The sequence below is a fragment of the Mobula birostris genome, chromosome 4, assembly GCF_030028105.1.
Source record: "Mobula birostris isolate sMobBir1 chromosome 4, sMobBir1.hap1, whole genome shotgun sequence".
NCBI lineage: Eukaryota > Metazoa > Chordata > Chondrichthyes > Myliobatiformes > Myliobatidae > Mobula > Mobula birostris.
In genome coordinates this window covers 110,372,675-110,392,274 of record NC_092373.1, presented here as the reverse complement: position 1 = coordinate 110,392,274, position 19,600 = coordinate 110,372,675, and the positions used below count along the sequence as shown (strand labels likewise).

The 19,600-nt window shown below is 50.9% G+C and overlaps 1 protein-coding gene across 1 annotated transcript in view; it reads right to left on the bottom strand.

Annotated features, from left to right (window-relative positions):
• The window catches only part of cpe (carboxypeptidase E), a 145,230-nt gene that overhangs the window by 79,593 nt on the left and 46,037 nt on the right, over nt 1-19,600 (bottom strand). Inside the window, exon 4 of the mRNA XM_072254684.1 lies at nt 16,437-16,554. Coding sequence (XP_072110785.1) covers nt 16,437-16,554 — 118 coding nt within the window. The remainder of the gene's footprint in view (nt 1-16,436; nt 16,555-19,600) is intronic.

Sequence of the window (19,600 nt, the reverse complement as noted above, 5' to 3'; positions counted from 1 at the left end):
TTGGATGGGTCAAGGTTGGTAAAGGTGGACGGGTCAGGGTCAGTAAAGGTGGACGGGCAGGGTTAGTACACCGAGGGCGGGTTAGGGTTAGTAAAGGTGGACGGGTCAGTGTTAGTGCTCGTGGACGGGTCAGAGTTGATAAAGGTGGATGGGTCAGGGTTAAAGGTGGACTGGTCAGGGTTGGTACACCGTGGACGGGTCAGGGTTGGTACACCGTGGACGGGTCAGGGTTGGTACACCGTGGACGGGTCAGGGTTAGTAAAGGTGGACGGGTCAGGGTTGGTAAAGGTGGACGGGTCAAGGTTAAAGGTGGAAGGGTCAAGGTTAGTACACCGTGGACGGGTCAGGGTTAGTACACCGTGGACGGGTCAGGGTTAGTGAAGGTGGACGGGTCAGGGTTAATATGTCGTGGACGGGTCACGGTTACAGGTGGACAGATCAGGGTTAGTACACCCTGGACGGATCAGGGTTAGTACACCGTGGACACGTCAGGGTTAGTACAGGTGGACACGTCAGGGTTAATACACCGTGGACGGGTCAGGGTTAGTATATCTTGGATGGGTCAGGGTTGGTAAAGGTGGACGGGTCAGGGTTAGTACACCGTGGACAGGTCAGGGTTAGTAAACGTGGACGGGTCAGGGTTAAAGGTGGACGGGTCAGGGTTAGCACACCATAGACACGTCAGGGTTAGTACACCGTGGACACGTCAGGGTTAGTACACCGTTGACGGGTCAGGGTTAGTACACCGTTGACGGGTCAGGGTTAGTACACCGTTGACGGGTCAGGGTTAGTACACCGTGGACGGGTCAGGGTTAGCACACCATAGACACGTCAGGGTTAGCACACCATAGACACGTCAGGGTTAGTACACCGTGGACACGTCAGGGTTAGTACACCGTTGACGGGTCAGGGTTAGTACACCGTTGACGGGTCAGGGTTAGTACACCGTTGACGGGTCAGGGTTAGTACACCGTGGACGGGACAGGGTTAGTAAAGGTGGACGGGACAGGGTTAGTAAAGGTGGACGGGACAGGGTTAGTACACCGTGACGGGTCAAGGTTAGTACAGGTGGACGGGTCAGGGTTAGTACACTGTGGAATGGTCAGGGTTGGTACATCGTGGACGGGTCAGGGTTAGTACACTGTGGACGGGTCAGGGTTAAAGGTGTACGGTTCAGGGTTAGTACACCGTGGACGGGTCAGGGTTAGTAAAAGTTGACGGGTCAGGGTTAGTAAAGGTACACGGGTCAGGGTTAGTGCTCGTGGACAGGTCAGGGTTAAAGGTGGACTGGTCAGGGTTGGTACACCGTGGACGGGTCAGGGTTGGTACACCGTGGACGGGTCAGGGTTGGTAAAGGTGGACGGGTCAGGGTTAGTAAAGGTGGACGGGGCAGGCTTAGTACACCGTGGACAGGTCAGGGTTAGTACAACGTGGACGGGCAGAGTTTGTACACCGTGGACGGGTCAGGGTTAGTACACCGTGGACGGGTCAGGGTTAGTACACCGTGGATGGGTCAGGGTTAGTAAAGGTGGACGGGTCAGGGTTAGTACACCGTGCCCGGGTCAGGGTTGGTAAAGGTGGACGGGTCAGGGTTAGTGCACTGTAGACAGGTCAGGGTTAGTACACCGTGGACGGGTCAGGGTTAAAGGTGCAAGGGTCAGGGTGAGTACACTGTGGACAGGTCAGGGTTAGTACACCGTGGAATGGTCAGGGTTAGTACACCGTGGAATGGTCAGGGTTAGTACACCATGGATCGGTCAGGGTGAGGACACCGTGGACGGGTCAGGGTTAGTACACCGTGGAATGGTCAGGGTTAGTAAAGGTGGACGGCTCAGTGTTAGTGCTCGTGGACGGGTCAGGGTTGATAAAGGTGGATGGGTTAGGGTCAAAGGTGGACGGGTCAGGGTTAGTAAAGGTGGATGGGTCAGGGTTAGTACACCGTGACGGGTCAGGGTTGGTACACCCTGGACAGATCAGAGTTAGTACACCGTGGACACGTCAGGGTTAGTACACTGTGGACACGTCAGGGTTAGTACAGGTGGACGGGTCAGGGTTGGTAAAAGTGGTCGGGTCAGGGTTAGTAAAGGTGGACGGGTCAGGATTAGTACATGGTGGACGGGTCAGGGTTAAAGGTGGACGGGTCAGGGTTGTTACACCGTGGACGGGTCAGGGTCAGTAAAGGTGGATGGATCAGGGCTAGCACAGGTGGACGGGTCAGGGTTAGTACACCGTAGACGGGTCAGGGTTAGTAAAGGTGGACGGGTCAGGGTTAGAACCCCGTGGACGGGTCAGAGTTGATATACTGTGGACGGGTCAGAGTTGGTACACCGTGGACGGGTCAGGGTTAGCACACCGTGAAATGGTCAGGGTTAGTAAAGGTGGACGGGTCAGGGTTCGTAAAGGTGGATACGTCAGGGTTAGTACACCGTGGACGGGTCAGAGTCAGTAAAGGTGGACAGGTCAGGGCTAGCACAGGTGGACGGGTCAGGGTTAGTAAAGGTGGACGGGTCAGGGCTAGTACCCCGTGGACGGGTCAGGGTTGGTACACCGTGGAATGGTCAGGGTTGGTACACTGTTGACGGGTCAGGGTTGGTACACCGTTGACGGGTCAGGGTTGGTACACCGTGGACGGGTCAGGGTTAGTAAAGGTGGACTGGTCAGGGTTAGCACACCATAGACACGTCAGGGTTAGTACACCGTGGACACGTCAGGGTTAGTACACCGTGGACGGGTCAGGGTTAGTACACCGTGACGGGTCAGGGTTAGTACACCGTGACGGGTCAGGGTTAGTACAGGTGGACGGGTCAGGGTTAGTACAGGTGGACGGGTCAGGGTTAGTACACCGTGGACGGGTCAGGGTTAGTACACCGTGGACGGGTCAGAGTTCGTATACTGTGCACGGGTCAGAGTTGGTACACCATGACGGGTCAGGGTTAGTACAGGTGGACGGGTCAGGGTTAGTACACCGTGGACGGGTCAGGGTTAGTACCCCGTGGACGGGTCAGGGTTCGTATACTGTGCACGAGTCAGAGTTGGTACACCGTGGAATGGTCAGGGTTGGTACACCGTGGACGGGTCAGGGTTGGTACACCGTGGACGGGTCAGGGTTGGTACACCGTGGAATGGTCAGAGTTGGTACACCGTGGAATGGTCAGAGTTAGTACATCGTGGATGGGTCAGGGTTAGTGCACCGTGGATGGGTCATGGTTAGTAAAGGTGGACGGGTCAGGGTTAGTAAAGGTGGACGGGTCAGGGTTAGTAAAGGTGGATGGATCAGGGTTAGTACACCGTGGACGGGTCAGGGTTAGTACAGGTGGATGGGTCAGAGTTTGTAAAGGTGGACACGTCAGGGTTGGTACACCGTGGACGGGTCAGGGTCAGTAAAGGTGGACGGGTCAGGGCTAGCACAGGTGGACGGGTCAAGGTTAGTAAAGGTGGACGGGTCAGGGCTAGTACCCCGTGGACGGGTCAGGGTTAGTAAAGGTGGACGGGTCAGGATTAGTACACCGTGGACGGGTAGGGTTGGTACACCGTGGACGGGTAGGGTTAGTACACCGTGGACGGGTCAGGGTTGGTACACGGTGGACGGGTCAGGATTGGTACACCGTGGACGGGTCAGGGTTGGTACACCGTGGACGGGTCAGGGTTAGTAAAGGTGGACGGCTCAGGGTTAGTACACCGTGGACGGGTCAGGGTTAGTACACCGTGGACGGGTCAGGGTTAGTACAGGTGGATGGGTCAAAGTTAGTAAACGTGGACACGTCAGGGTTGTTACACCGTGGACGGGTCAGGGTCAGTAAAGGTGGATGGATCAGGGCTAGCACAGGTGGACGGGTCAGAGTTGGTACACCGTGGACGGGTCAGGGTTAGCACACCGTGGAATGGTCAGGGTTAGTAAAGGTGGACGGGTCAGGGTTCGTAAAGGTGGATGGGTCAGGGTTAGTAAAGGTGGATGGGTCAGGGTTAGTACACTGTGGACGGGTCAGGGTTAGTACAGGTGGACGGGTCAGAGTTAGTAAAGGTGGATATGTCAGGGTTAGTACACCGTGGACGGGTCAGAGTCAGTAAAGGTGGACAGGTCAGGGCTAGCACAGGTGGACGGGTCAGGGTTAGTAAAGGTGGACGGGTCAGGGCTGGTACCCCGTGGACGGGTCAGGGTTGGTACACTGTGGAATGGTCAGGGTTGGTACACCGTGGAATAGTCAGGGTTGGTACACCGTGGACGGGTCAGGGTTGGTACACCGTGGACGGGTCAGGGTTGGTACACCGTGGACGGGTCAGGGTTGGTACACCGTGGACGGGTCAGGGTTAGTAAAGGTGGACTGGTCAGGGTTAGCACACCATAGACACGTCAGGGTTAGTACACCGTGGACACGTCAGGGTTAGTACACCGTGGACGGGTCAGGGTTAGTACCCCGTGGACGGGTCAGGGTTGGTACACTGTGGAATGGTCAGGGTTGGTACACCGTGGAATGGTCAGGGTTGGTACACCGTGGACGGGTCAGGGTTGGTACACCGTGGAATGGTCAGGGTTGGTACACCGTTGACGGGTCAGGGTTGGTACACCGTGGACGGGTCAGGGTTAGTAAAGGTGGACTGGTCAGGGTTAGCACACCATAGACACGTCAGGGTTAGTACACCGTGGACACGTCAGGGTTAGTACACCGTGGACGGGTCAGGGTTAGTACACCGTGGACGGGTCAGGGTTAGTACACCGTGACGGGTCAGGGTTAGTACAGGTGGACGGGTCAGGGTTAGTACAGGTGGACGGGTCAGGGTTAGTACACCGTGGACGGGTCAGGGTTAGTACACCGTGGACGGGTCAGGGTTAGTACACCGTGGACGGGTCAGGGTTAGTACACCGTGGACGGGTCAGAGTTCGTATACTGTGCACGGGTCAGAGTTGGTACACCGTGACGGGTCAGGGTTAGTACAGGTGGACGGGTCAGGGTTAGTACACCGTGGACGGGTCAGGGTTAGTACCCCGTGGACGGGTCAGGGTTCGTATACTGTGCACGAGTCAGAGTTGGTACACCGTGGAATGGTCAGGGTTGGTACACCGTGGACGGGTCAGGGTTGGTACACCGTGGACGGGTCAGGGTTGGTACACCGTGGAATGGTCAGAGTTAGTACACCGTGGAATGGTCAGAGTTAGTACATCGTGGATGGGTCAGGATTAGTGCACCGTAGATGGGTCAGGGTTAGTGCACCGTGGATGGGTCATGGTTAGTAAAGATGGACGGGTCAGGGTTAGTAAAGGTGGACGGGTCAGGGTTAGTAAAGGTGGATGGATCAGGGTTAGTACACCGTGGACGGGTCAGGGTTAGTACAGGTGGATGGGTCAGAGTTTGTAAAGGTGGACACGTCAGGGTTGGTACACCGTGGACGGGTCAGGGTCAGTAAAGGTGGACGGGTCAGGGCTAGCACAGGTGGACGGGTCAAGGTTAGTAAAGGTGGACGGGTCAGGGCTAGTACCCCGTGGACGGGTCAGGGTTAGTAAAGGTGGACGGGTCAGGATTAGTACACCGTGGACGGGTAGGGTTGGTACACCGTGGACGGGTAGGGTTGGTACACCGTGGACGGGTCAGGGTTGGTACACCGTGGACGGGTCAGGGTTAGTAAAGGTGGACGGCTCAGGGTTAGTACACCGTGGACGGGTCAGGGTTAGTACACCGTGGACGGGTCAGGGTTAGTACAGGTGGATGGGTCAGAGTTAGTAAAGGTGGACACGTCAGGGTTGTTACACCGTGGACGGGTCAGGGTCAGTAAAGGTGGACGGATCAGGGCTAGCACAGGTGGACGGGTCAGGGTTAGTAAAGGTGGAAGGGTCAGAGTTAGTATACCGTAGACGTGTCAAGGTTAGTAAAGGTGGACGGGTCAGGGTTAGTACCCCGTGGAATGGTCAGGGTTGGTACACCGTGGAATGGTCAGGGTTGGTACACCGTGGACGGGTCAGCGTTGGTACACCGTGGACGGGTCAGCGTTGGTACACCGTGGACGGGTCAGGGTTGGTAAAGGTGGACGGGTCAAGGTTAGTACACCGTGGACCGGTCATGGTTGGTACATCGTGGACAGGTCAGGGTTGGTACATCGTGGATGGATCAGGGTTGGTACACCGTGGAATGGTCAGAGTTGGTACACCGTGGAATGGTCAGAGTTAGTACACCGTGGATGGGTCAGGGTTAGTAAAGGTGGACGGGTCAGGGTTAGTAAAGGTGGACGGGTCAGGGTTAGTACACCGTGGACGGGTCAGGGTTAGTACACCGTGGACGGGTCAGGGTTAGTAAAGGTGGACGGGTCAGGGTTAGTAAAGGTGGACTGGTCAGGGTTAGTAAAGGTGGACTGGTCAGGGTTAGTACACCGTGGACGGGTCAGGGTTACTACACCGTGACGGGTCAGGGTTAGTACACCGTGACGGGTCAGGGTTAGTACACCGTGACGGGTCAGGGTTAGTACACCGTGGACGGGTCAGGGTTAGAAAAGGTGGACGGGTCAGGGTTAGTACACCGTGGACGGGTCAGGGTTAGTACAGGTGGATGGGTCAGAGTTAGGTGGACACGTCAGGGTTGTTACACCGTGGACGGGTCAGGGTCAGTAAAGGTGGACGGATCAGGGCTAGCACAGGTGGACGGGTCAGGGTTAGTAAAGGTGGACGGGTCAGGGTTAGTACCCCGTGGACGGGTCAGAGTTGGTATACTGTGGACGGGTCAGGGTTAGTACACCGTGGACGGGTCAGGGTTAGTAAAGGTGGACGGGTCAGGGTTAGTAAAGGTGGACGGGTCAGGGTTAGTAAAGGTGGATGGGTCAGGATTAGTACACCGTGGACGGGTCAGGGTTAGTAAACGTGGACGGGTCAGGGTTAGTAAAGGTGGACGGGTCAGGGTTAGTACACCGTGGACTGGTCAGGGTTAGCACACCATAGACACGTCAGAGTTAGTACACCGTGGACGGGTCAGGGTTAGTACACCGTGACGGGTCAGGGTTAGTACACCGTGGACGGGTCAGGGTTAGCACAGGTGGACGGGTCAGGGTCAGTAAAGGTGGACGGGTCAGGGTTGGTACACCGTGGACGGGTCAGGGTTGGTACACCGTGACGGGTCAGGGTTAGTACACCGTGGACGGGTCAGGGTTAGTAAAGGTGGACGGGTCAGGGTTAGTAAAGGTGGACGGGTCAGGGTTAGTAAAGGTGGATGGGTCAGGATTAGTACACCGTGGACGGGTCAGGGTTAGTAAACGTGGACGGGTCAGGGTTAGTAAAGGTGGACGGGTCAGGGTTAGTACACCGTGGACTGGTCAGGGTTAGCACACCATAGACACGTCAGAGTTAGTACACCGTGGACGGGTCAGGGTTAGTACACCGTGACGGGTCAGGGTTAGTACACCGTGGACGGGTCAGGGTTAGCACAGGTGGACGGGTCAGGGTCAGTAAAGGTGGACGGGTCAGGGTTGGTACACCGTGGACGGGTCAGGGTTGGTACACCGTGACGGGTCAGGGTTAGTACACCGTGGACGGGTCAGGGTTAGCACAGGTGGACGGGTCAGGGTTGGTACACCGTGGACGGGTCATGGTTGGTACATCGTGGATGGGTCAGGGTTGGTACATCGTGGATGGGTCAGGATTGGTACACTGTGGAATGGTCAGAGTTAGTACACCGTGGAATGGTCAGAGTTAGTGCACCGTGGATGGGTCAGGGTTAGTAAAGGTGGACGGGTCAGGGTTAGTAAAGGTGGACGGGTCAGGGTTCGTAAAGGTGGATGGGTCAGGGTTAGTACACCGTGGACAGGTCAGGGTTAGTACAGGTGGACGGGTCAGAGTTAGTAAAGGTGGATACGTCAGGGTTAGTACACCGTGGACGGGTCAGAGTCAGTAAAGGTGGACACGTCAGGGTTGTTACACCGTGGACGGGTCAGGGTCAGTAAAGGTGGACGGATCAGGGCTAGCACAGGTGGACGGGTCAGGGTTAGTAAAGGTGGAAGGGTCAGAGTTAGTATACCGTAGACGTGTCAAGGTTAGTAAAGGTGGACGGGTCAGGGTTAGTACCCCGTGGACGGGTCAGAGTTGGTACACCGTGGAATGGTCAGGGTTGGTACACCGTGGAATGGTCAGGGTTGGTACACCGTGGACGGGTCAGCGTTGGTACACCGTGGACGGGTCAGCGTTGGTACACCGTGGACGGGTCAGCGTTGGTACACCGTGGACGGGTCAGGGTTGGTAAAGGTGGACGGGTCAAGGTTAGTACACCGTGGACCGGTCATGGTTGGTACATCGTGGACAGGTCAGGGTTGGTACATCGTGGATGGATCAGGGTTGGTACACCGTGGAATGGTCAGAGTTAGTACACCGTGGATGGGTCAGGGTTAGTAAAGGTGGACGGGTCAGGGTTAGTAAAGGTGGACGGGTCAGGGTTAGTACACCGTGGACGGGTCAGGGTTAGTACACCGTGGACGGGTCAGGGTTAGTAAAGGTGGACGGGTCAGGGTTAGTAAAGGTGGACTGGTCAGGGTTAGTAAAGGTGGACTGGTCAGGGTTAGTACACCGTGGACGGGTCAGGGTTACTACACCGTGACGGGTCAGGGTTAGTACACCGTGGACGGGTCAGGGTTAGTAAAGGTGGACGGGTCAGGGTTAGTACACCGTGGACGGGTCAGGGTTAGTACAGGTGGATGGGTCAGAGTTAGTAAAGGTGGACACGTCAGGGTTGTTACACCGTGGACGGGTCAGGGTCAGTAAAGGTGGACGGATCAGGGCTAGCACAGGTGGACGGGTCAGGGTTAGTAAAGGTGGACGGGTCAGGGTTAGTACCCCGTGGACGGGTCAGAGTTGGTATACTGTGGACAGGTCAGGGTTAGTACACCGTGGACGGGTCAGGGTTAGTAAAGGTGGACGGGTCAGGGTTAGTAAAGGTGGACGGGTCAGGGTTAGTAAAGGTGGATGGGTCAGGATTAGTACACCGTGGACGGGTCAGGGTTAGTAAACGTGGACGGGTCAGGGTTAGTAAAGGTGGACGGGTCAGGGTTAGTACACCGTGGACTGGTCAGGGTTAGCACACCATAGACACGTCAGAGTTAGTACACCGTGGACGGGTCAGGGTTAGCACAGGTGGACGGGTCAGGGTTGGTACACCGTGGACGGGTCATGGTTGGTACATCGTGGATGGGTCAGGGTTGGTACATCGTGGATGGGTCAGGATTGGTACATCGTGGATGGGTCAGGGTTGGTACATCGTGGATGGGTCAGGATTGGTACACTGTGGAATGGTCAGAGTTAGTACACCGTGGAATGGTCAGAGTTAGTGCACCGTGGATGGGTCAGGGTTAGTAAAGGTGGACGGGTCAGGGTTAGTAAAGGTGGACGGGTCAGGGTTCGTAAAGGTGGATGGGTCAGGGTTAGTACACCGTGGACGGGTCAGGGTTAGTACAGGTGGACGGGTCAGAGTTAGTAAAGGTGGATACGTCAGGGTTAGTACACCGTGGACGGGTCAGAGTCAGTAAAGGTGGACAGGTCAGGGCTAGCACAGGTGGACGGGTCAGGGTTAGTAAAGGTGGACGGGTCAGGGCTGGTACCCCGTGGACGGGGCAGGGTTGGTACACCGTGGAATGGTCAGGGTTGGTACACCGTGGAATGGTCAGGGTTGGTACACCGTAGACGGGTCAGGGTTAGTACACCGTGGACGGGTCAGGGTTAGTACACCGTGGAATGGTCAGGGTTAGTACACCCTGGACGGATCAGGGTTAGTAAAGGTGGACGGGTCAGGGTTGGTACACCGTGGACGGGTCAGGGTTGGTACACCGTGGACGGGTCAGGGTTGGTACACCGTGGACGGGTCAGGGTTGGTACACCGTGGACGGGTCAGGGTTAGTACAGGTGGACACGTCAGGGTTGGTACACCGTGGACGGGTCAGGGTCAGTAAAGGTGGACGGGTCAGGGCTAGCACAGGTGGACGGGTCAGAGTTAGTACACCGTGGAGTGGTCAGGGTTGGTACACCGTGGACTGGTCAGGGTTGGTACACTGTGGAATGGTCAGGGTTGGTACACCGTGGAATGGTCAGGGTTGGTACACCGTGGACGGGTCAGGGTTAGTACACCGTGGACGGGTCAGGGTTAGTACAGGTGGACGGGTCAGAGTTAGTACAGGTGGACGGGTAAGGGTTGGTACACCGTGGACGGGTCAGGGTTGGTACACCGTGGACGGGTCAGGGTTGGTACACCGTGGACGGGTCAGGGTTGGTACACCGTGGACGGGTCAGGGTTGGTACACCGTGGACGGGTCAGGGTTAGTAAAGATGGACGGGTCAGGGTTAGTAAAGGTGGACGGGTCAGGGTTAGTACACCGTGGACGGGTCAGGGTTAGTACACCGTGGACGGGTCAGGGTTAGTACACCGTGGACGGGTCAGGGGTAGTACAGGTGGACGGGTCAGGGGTAGTAAAGGTGGGCACGTCAGGGTTGGTACACCGTGGACGGGTCAGGGTCAGTAAAGGGGATGGGTCAGGGCTAGCACAGGTGGACGGGTCAGGGTTAGTAAAGGTGGACGGGTCAGGGTTAGTACACCGTGGACGGGTCAGGGTTAGTACGCCGTGGACGGGTCAGGGTTAGTACACCGTGAATGTGCTACGTTGGTGTCAGAAACATGCTGATCTTGAGGATTGCCCCCAGCACATACAACACATCATTTGCATCAACAACGGTGTTGGTCGTTGATGCAAACCACGCATTTCACTGTGAGTTTTTATGTTTCAATGTACATGTGACAAATGAAGCTAAATCTCTTTTTAACTTTGTGTTAGGCCACACTATGGCCATCAACAGACAGGTTTGGACCACAAGACCATAACACAGAGAAGCAGAATTAGGCCATTTAGCCCATTAAGTCTGCTCTGTCATTCCATCATGGTTGATTTATTATCCCTCTCAATCCCATTCCCCTGCCTCCTCCAGTAAGCTTTGATGCCCTGATTTATCAAGAACCTATCAATCTCCGCTTTAATATATTTGGCCTCCACAGCTGCCTCTGGCAATCCATTCCACAAATCCATTACTCTCTGGCTATAGGAATTCCTTATCTCTCTTCTAAATGGACAGCTCTCTTATCCAAAACTGTACCTCTGGTCCTAGACTCATCCACAACAGGAAACATCCTCCCCACATCCACTCTATCTAGGCCGTTCAATAATCAAAAATTTTCAATAAGATCCCCCCTCATTCTAAACTCCAGTGAGTACCGGCCCAGAGTTATCAAATGCACCTAGTATAGAAAACCTCAGCACCATACAGGCCCTTTGGCCCACAATGCTGTGCCGAACATGTACTTACTTTAGGAATTACCTAGGGTTACCCATAACCCTCTATTTCCCTATGCTCCATTTACCTATCCAGGAGTCTGTTAATAGACCCTATTGAACATTTGCTACATTTCTTCTGCACATTTCCCTGAGATCATCTGTCCCAACTTCTGCTTCCAAGTTCCTGCCTGAAAGCTTCATATTTCCCCTTACTCCAATTAAATGCTTTCCTAACTTATCTGTTCCTATTCCTCTCCAATGCTATGGTAAAGGAGATAGAATTGTGATCAGTATCTCCAAAATGCTCTCCCACTGAGATATCTGACACCTGACCAGGTTCATTTCCCAATACCAGATTAAGTACAGCCTCTCCTCTTGTAGGCTTATCTACATACTGTGTCAGGAAACCTTCCTGAACACACCTAACAAACTCCACCCCAATCGATATTTTGGAAATTAAAATCTCCCACCATGACAACCCTGTTACTATTACACCTTTCCAGAATGTCTCCCTACCTGCTCCTCAATATCCCTGCTACCATCGGGTGGTCTATAAAAACACCCAGCAGAGTCATTGACCCCTTCCTGTTCCTAACTCCCACCCACAGAGACTCCGTAGACAATCCCTCCATGACTTCCTCCTTTTCTGCAGCCATGACACTATCTCTGATCAGCAGTGCCGTGCCCCCACTTCTTTTGCCTCCCTCCCTGTCCTTTCAGAAATATCTAAAGCCTGGCAGTCGAAGTTAACCATTCCTGCCCCTGAGCCATCCAAGTTTCTGTAATGGCCACAACATCATAGCTCCCAGTACAGTTGCGCTTTGTTCATGATGCTTCTTGCCTTAAAATAGACACATCTCAAACCATCGCTCTGAGCGCATCCATTCTCTATCACCTGCCTATCCTCCCTCTCACACTGTCTCCAAGCTTTCCCTATTTGTGAGCCAACCGCCTTAACCCTTCTTAACCCTCCATTTTAACCCTTTCATTCCTGGGATCATTCTTGTAAACCTCTCCAGTGCCAGCACATCTTTTCTTAGACAAGAGGGCCCAAATCTGCTCACAATACTCCAAGTGCAGTCTAACCAATGCCTTATAATGCTTCAGCATTACATCCGTGCTCTTGTCATCTCGTCCTCTCATAACAATAGATGCGAACATTTCATCTGCCTTCCTTAACACTGACTCAACCTGCAAGTTAACCTTTAGGAAATCCTGCACAAGGACTCTTTTTCACCTCTGATTTTTGAATTTTCTCCCCCTTGAGAAGTGCTTTTATTTATCTACCAAAGTGCACTTCCCTACACTATATTCCATCTGCCCTTCCTTTACCCTTTCTCTCAACCTGTTAAGTCCTGCTTCCTCAACACTACTTGCCACTCCATCTATCTTTGTATCATCTGTAAACTTGGCCACAAAGCCACGATTCAGTCAACCAAATCAATGACATATAATCTGAAATGAAGCAATCCCAACACCAACCCCTGCAGAACACTTGTCACTGGCAGCCAACCAGGAAAGGCTCCCTTCATTCCCATTCTCTGTCTCCTGCCATTCAGCCAATCTTCTGTCCACGGCAGTATCTTTCCTGTAATACCACTGGCTATTACTTTGTTAAAGAGCCTCATGTGCAGCACCTTGTCAAAGGCCTTCTTTACCACAATACACAACATCCACTGATTCTCCTCTGTCTATCCTGCCTGTTATTTCCTCAAAGAATTCCAACCGATTTGTCAGGCAAGATTTACCCTTAAGGAAATCGCCTTATTTTACCATGTGCCTCCAAGTACCCCAAAAACTCATCCTTAGTAATGCACTCCAACATTTTCCCAACCACAGAAGTCAGGCTAACTGGTCTATAATTTCTTTTCTTCTGCCTTCCTCCCTTCTTAAAGAGTGGAGTGAATCTGCAACTTTCCAGTTCTCCAGAACCATTTCAGTATCTAGTGATTCTTGAAAGATCATTACCAATGCCTCCACAATCTCTTCAGCTACCTTTTTCAGAACCTTGGGGTACAGTCCATCTGGTCCAGGTGACTTATCAATCTTCATATGTTTCAGTTTCCCAAGCACCCTCTCCTTAGTAATAGGAACTGCACTCATTTCTGCCTCTGACACTCGCTCAATTCTGACCTCCTGCTTCCACTGTGAAGATAGATGGAAAATACCTGCAGGTTTGTGTGGCGATGGGAAACAGGCTGATGGAACATACCCAAACAACAGGAATTCTGCGGATGCTGGAAATTCCCTTACTCACTCTTCCTTCAGTTAGTCCTGACGAAGGGTCTCGGCCTGAAACGTCGACTGCACCTCTTCTTACAGATGATGCCTGGCCTGCTGCGTTCACCAGCAACTTTTATGTGTGTTGATGGAAAATACCTGCAGGTTTGTGTGGGGATGGGAAACAGGCTGATGGAAAATACCTGCAGGTTTGTGTGGCGATGGGAAACAGGCTGATGGAAAATACCTGCAGGTTTGTGTGGGGATGGGAAACAGGCTGATGGAAAATACCTGCAGGTTTGTGTGGGGATGGGAAACAGGCTGATGGAAAATACCTGCAGGTTTGTGTGGGGATGGGAAACAGGCAGATGGAAAATACCTGCAGGTTTGTGTGGGGATGGGAAACAGGCTGATGGAAAATACCTGCAGGTTTGTGTGGGGATGGGAAACAGGCTGATGGAAAATACCTGCAGGTTTGTGTGGCGATGGGAAACAGGCTGATGGAAAATACCTGCAGGTTTGTGTGGGGATGGGAAACAGGCTGATGGAAAATACCTGCAGGTTTGTGTGGGGATGGGAAACAGGCTGATGGAAAATACCTGCAGGTTTGTGTGGGGATGGGAAACAGGCAGATGGAAAATACCTGCAGGTTTGTGTGGGGATGGGAAACAGGCTGATGGAAAATACCTGCAGGTTTGTGTGGGGATGGGAAACAGGCTGATGGAAAATACCTGCAGGTTTGTGTGGGGATGGGAAGAGAAGTTAAAGTGCCATGCTTCAAGATGTCAGGAAGCTCAAGATGACATTGGAGACAGAGGGCAGGTTCTCCTAGTGTACACTTTGCTTCATTGACGTAGAGAAGGCCACATCATTGAACACTGAATGCAGGTGGTGTACATGCATCCATCTCACCTGAAAGATGGACCTAAACAGCTGACAGTGAAAGGAAATCGAGAGTTGATGCTGAAGAAACAAGTTTTTGATGGTGTGCCTTTAATGCCTATGTTATAGGCAAAATCAAAGGGCAGTCATGTGACCTCCTGTACTCCTGTACATACCACACTGCAAGATTCACCAAAAGACAAGAACCTTGACCTCAATTATGAGTTGGCAGTGTAGCCGCGGGTTACTAGGTGGCATATACCATTGCTTTTATTGTCAGGCTTGGTGAAACACCTCTTGCCCAATATTTATTTCCATTATGAGTTTCCATTATTGGTTGCAAATGGGTAACTAGAGTTCCACATTTGATTTTATCTGTCTCTGTCTCTAGAGACAGCTTATCTACTGACGTCTACTATAAGCCCATGGACTCTCACAGCTACCTGGACTATTCCTCTTCTCACCCTGTCTCTTGCAAAAATGCCATCCTCTTCTCGCAATTCCTCCATCTCTGCTGCATCTGCTCGCAGGATGAGGCTTTTCATTCCAGGACGAAGGAGATGTCTTCCCTTTTTTAAAGAAAGGGGCTTCCCTTCCTCCACCATCAACTCTGCTCTCAAACGTATCTCTCCCATTTCACGCACATCTGCTCTCACCCCATCCTCCTGACACCCCACTAGGAATAGGGTTCCTCTTGTCCTCACCTACCACCCCACCAGCCTCCGAGTCCAACATATTATTCTCCGTAACTTCCGCCACCTCCAACAGGATCCCACCACCAAGTACATCTTTCCCTCCCCCCCCACTTTCCACATGGATCGCTCTCTACACGACTCTCTTGTCCATTCGTCCCCCCCATCCCTCCCCACCGATCTCCCTCCTGGCACTTATTCTTGTAAGCAGAACAAGTGCTACATATGCCCTTACACTTCCTCCCTCACCACTATTCAGGGCCCCAGACAGTCCTTCCAGGTGAGGCGACACTTCACCTGTGAGTCGGCTGGGGTGATATACTGCGTCCGGTGCTCCCAATGTGGCCTTCTATATATTGGCGAGACCCGACGCAAACTGGGAGACCGTTTCACTGAACACCTACGCTCTGTCCGCCAGAGAAAGCAGGATCTCCCAGTGGCCACTCATTTTAATTCCACGTCCCATTCCCATTCTGATATGTCTATCCACAGCCTCCTCTACTGTAAAGATGAAGCCACACTCAGGTTGGAGGTACAACACCTTATATTCTGTCTGAGTAGCCTCCAACCAGATGGCATGAACATTGACTTCTCTAACTTTCGTTAATGCCCCACCTCCCCTTCGTACCCCATCTGTTACTTATTTTTTATTATTATTAATTATTTTTCTCTCTCCTTTTTCTTCCTCTGTCCCTCTCGCTATATTCCTTGCCCATCCTCTGGGCTCCCCCCGCCCCACCTTCTTTCTCCCTAGGCTTCCAGTCCCATGATCCTCTCATATCCCTTTTCCAATCAACTTTCCAGCCCTGAGCTCCATCCCTCCCCCTCCTGTCTTCTCCTATCAGTTCTGATCTCCCCCTCCCCCTTTCAAATCTCTTACTATCTCTTCTTTCAGTTAGTCCTGACGAAGGGTCTCAGCCCGAAACGTCAACTGTATCTCTTTCTATAGATGCTACCCCGGCCTGCTGTGTTCACCAGCAATTTTTATGTGTGTTGCTAGATATTTGAAAAGGTTATTTCAAAAAACGCAACTTTAACCAAATGAAAAACAAATTAATTTATAGGTACTGTAAAATTGTTTACACATCAACTTTATATTTGGCCAGAGAAGGAAATTTGCATTGAAGTAGATAATTATGCTGGAGCTTCCCCACACCCATAATGGGTTAGCTTACTTACTGCCCTGCAAAACCACAACTGGACTTCTGCCTCCTATCTTGCCTTTTTGTATCCACCATGTTCAGTCTTGAACCTGATCATAACAATGCTAACCAAAAAGTAACACAGTGCCTGTACTCTGCTTTCATTTTATGCTTAGTGTATGTGTCAACTTTATTTTTTAACGGAGTTCATGCTTACCTGTTCGAGTCTCATCATAAGGATAATTTGCTACAACATCACCACCGTGAAGATTTGCAGACAGCACAAATGGAATGTCCATGATCCAGTAAATTACAGCTTTCGTCTCAGGAGCAAGCTGCAGAAATAATATTTTTCATGCTTCAGACAATTACAATAGATCTTGGCATGTAGAGTATGTTCATGCCCACCATGAACTTGGACATCAAGACTTTTGTACCCAAGGCATTAAGTACAAAGAGTTTGGATTTGTTGCTCAAAATCTTTATACAATTTCAAGCAGTACCCGATTTTGGTTTTATTATTTCCTAACCCAGTGATTTCCTGCTTGCAATTCCATTTACTTAGGTTCACAAAGCTGCCTGTTGCAAAAGAAAACAGAAACTGCTGGAGAAACTCAGTGGGTCAAGCAGTATCTGTGGAAGTAGGTGGATGTTCGAGACCCTGTACCATCACTGATGGTGTAGAGAGGGGAGGGCACTAGAAGTTGGTTCACCTGGTTCCAACTCTCGCCTACTAACCCCCCTGTCTATCCCCTCCCTCACCTCGTTATACTGATATCTCCTCTCTACACTCTGAGCCCTGACGCAGGGTCTTAAACTGAAACACCAGTCATCCCTCTGCCTCCACAGATGCTGCCTGACACGGGGTTCCTCCACAGTACAGGATCTGTAGAGTCTTATTCAAGATCCAAAATCACTTACTGTCACACTTTAGTGCACAGGTGTAAAGGAGAATGAGATTATTATTACTCTAGATCCAATACAGCATAAATAAACACAATAAACATAAAGAACACAATGGGGAAAAAAAAGAAAAAACATAATAAATGTAAAATAAATTTTAAAACTGCAGCACTGTTTCAGAGACACAGCAGGTTAGGCTGCTCAACACTGCACAACTGTAGAAGGTGGTAAGTACTTATGTGCATAGACCAGCTCACTTCAGCCTCCTCAGAAAGCGGAGGTGTTGGGGAGCTGTCTTGATTGTGGAGGATGTGCTCTGGAAGCAACAGATGTGCACTGTTAGGCATTTGAAACTGGCTGCAGTTTCCACTTCGATGTGAGGAGGGGTGTGAGTGGTGAGTTATGTTGCACAATGTTGCCTGCCAGCTTTTGACTACAACACTGCGCAAAACCTTTTCTTTGTTTTAAAAGCACTTTTCAAATGCATTTGTCAACCTTGTTCAGGAGCCACATTAGTCATTTCTGTACCAATCCAATGTTTGTAGAGGTGCAGATTAAATGCATCTGGAGTTTCAACAAAGTGCAAACACCCCACCTACTGGATTTGCAGGAGTAAATTCAAATACATGGTTAGCTCCATAGACACAACCCTCAATAACATCACGTCAAAGATTATCATAAAACTGCAGGGCAAAGTCTCTTTCCAGACATGTGCATTCATCAACAGTACAACTAGTTAATTTGTAAATCACGCACTATTGACCTGTGTAGCCTAAAGCCAGAAATAAAGACAGAACATTATGTTCCATGAGCAAGTTACCACAATACAAGCAGTAACCCACAGACACTTTCTCATCAAGCACGTTGCGTTAGTTTTGATTTTCCCAACTGCTGCTCATTAAGTGCAGCAAATTAACTTTCATAAACCCACTGGGTACACACAGACCGGCAGAAGCACCACGTGAGAGCACAATGCCACTGACGGAAGGCCCAGTTTCCACAGAAGGAGCAAAATAGACTGCCATGTTGTCTGGTTATTACAAACAATATCCAAGCAACCTCAAGACTGTAAATAACCCAAAATCTATCACAAGACATTGACTATTTGTGGTTACTTAGAATAGTTGAACAGTGGTTTTGTGTTCATCATATTCATTCTGGATGAACCAATGAAGGGTCTGTTTGAAAGGTTTTAGACAACATGAACATGCACGGAGGGACCAACCAGACAACCTGAAGAGTGATATCTACTAGCAGAGGAAACAGCCCATCATGTGGCAAAACTCCTTCACTGAATAAGTCAGAGTACATTTACAAGCTGCAGGGCTACCGTTAAACCAGTAAGAGTTGTTCATTGAAAAGACAAATACAAATTTAGGATGTAAAAAGATAAACTGCCGGAGGAAGTCAGAGGGTCGGGCAATATCTGTGGAGGCAAAGAGAATGGTTGACACTTTAGGCTGAGACCTTGCATCAGGACCGAGAGAGTAGAGAGGGGTGTAGGGAGAAGATAGTCTGTATAAAAAGTTGAGAGGGAGGCGTGAGGCAGGAGCTGCCAAGCAATAAGTAGGAACAAGTGAGGAGGGAGGTAATGTGCAGATGCACCCTGGTAGAGGAAGGGGTGGGTGACGTTAACAGACAACTGGGAGGTGACGTTAACAGATAGATAGGAATACAGAAAAACAGGGCAATGGAACCAAGTGCAGAGAGGGAAGGTGGAAGTAGAGACAGGGGCTGGAAAGTGATAAGTGGAGAGACGGAAGCTGCAGATACCGGAATCTGATGAGGAAGGTGATAGGTACCAGTTGGCATAGAGTCTGTTTCACATAAGACTGGCAGACGGAACCATTTGATAAATATATTCTGAATATTACCAAATACCAAAGTTCCACAATTCCCATTTCATCAGATACATCTTATAACAGCTCTTCCAAATCACCACCCATTGGAGTGATCCCAAAAATGTCATTAACCCTGTCCAGTTTTAGGCACTGGAGAAAGGTAACAGATTGAAACCATGGAACAAATAACAATGGGGTTTCAGCACAGAGGAAACTGTCTGTTTCACATGATCACACGTGTCCACTGTCTATTGTTTACCTGGACTCTCCCAAAGTTTTACTTTTCAAATATTCAATTGCCATCTCTAAAATAGTGCTCTATAACATAACCATAAAGAAATTCCCTTCTCCTTCCCACCCTCTTCTACCCAACTCCTTGGTCTTTTCTTTATTGTCTGTACTCTATGCGAACTGGTTACCACATTTCTCATTTTGTATTTATCTGAGAAATTTTTCTGAACTTCGAACACTTCAATCAGATCCCATCTTCGTTTAAAGAGTCTCATTTTCTTTGAGTTCTGCTCTGAACTAAAGCTAAGAATCATATTTGGTGTTTATCTTAGCAGACACAAGAACTGGAAAAGTTCATTTTTCTAAGTGAAGTTTAATCAAGGATTCACACAAGTTTAACATTATC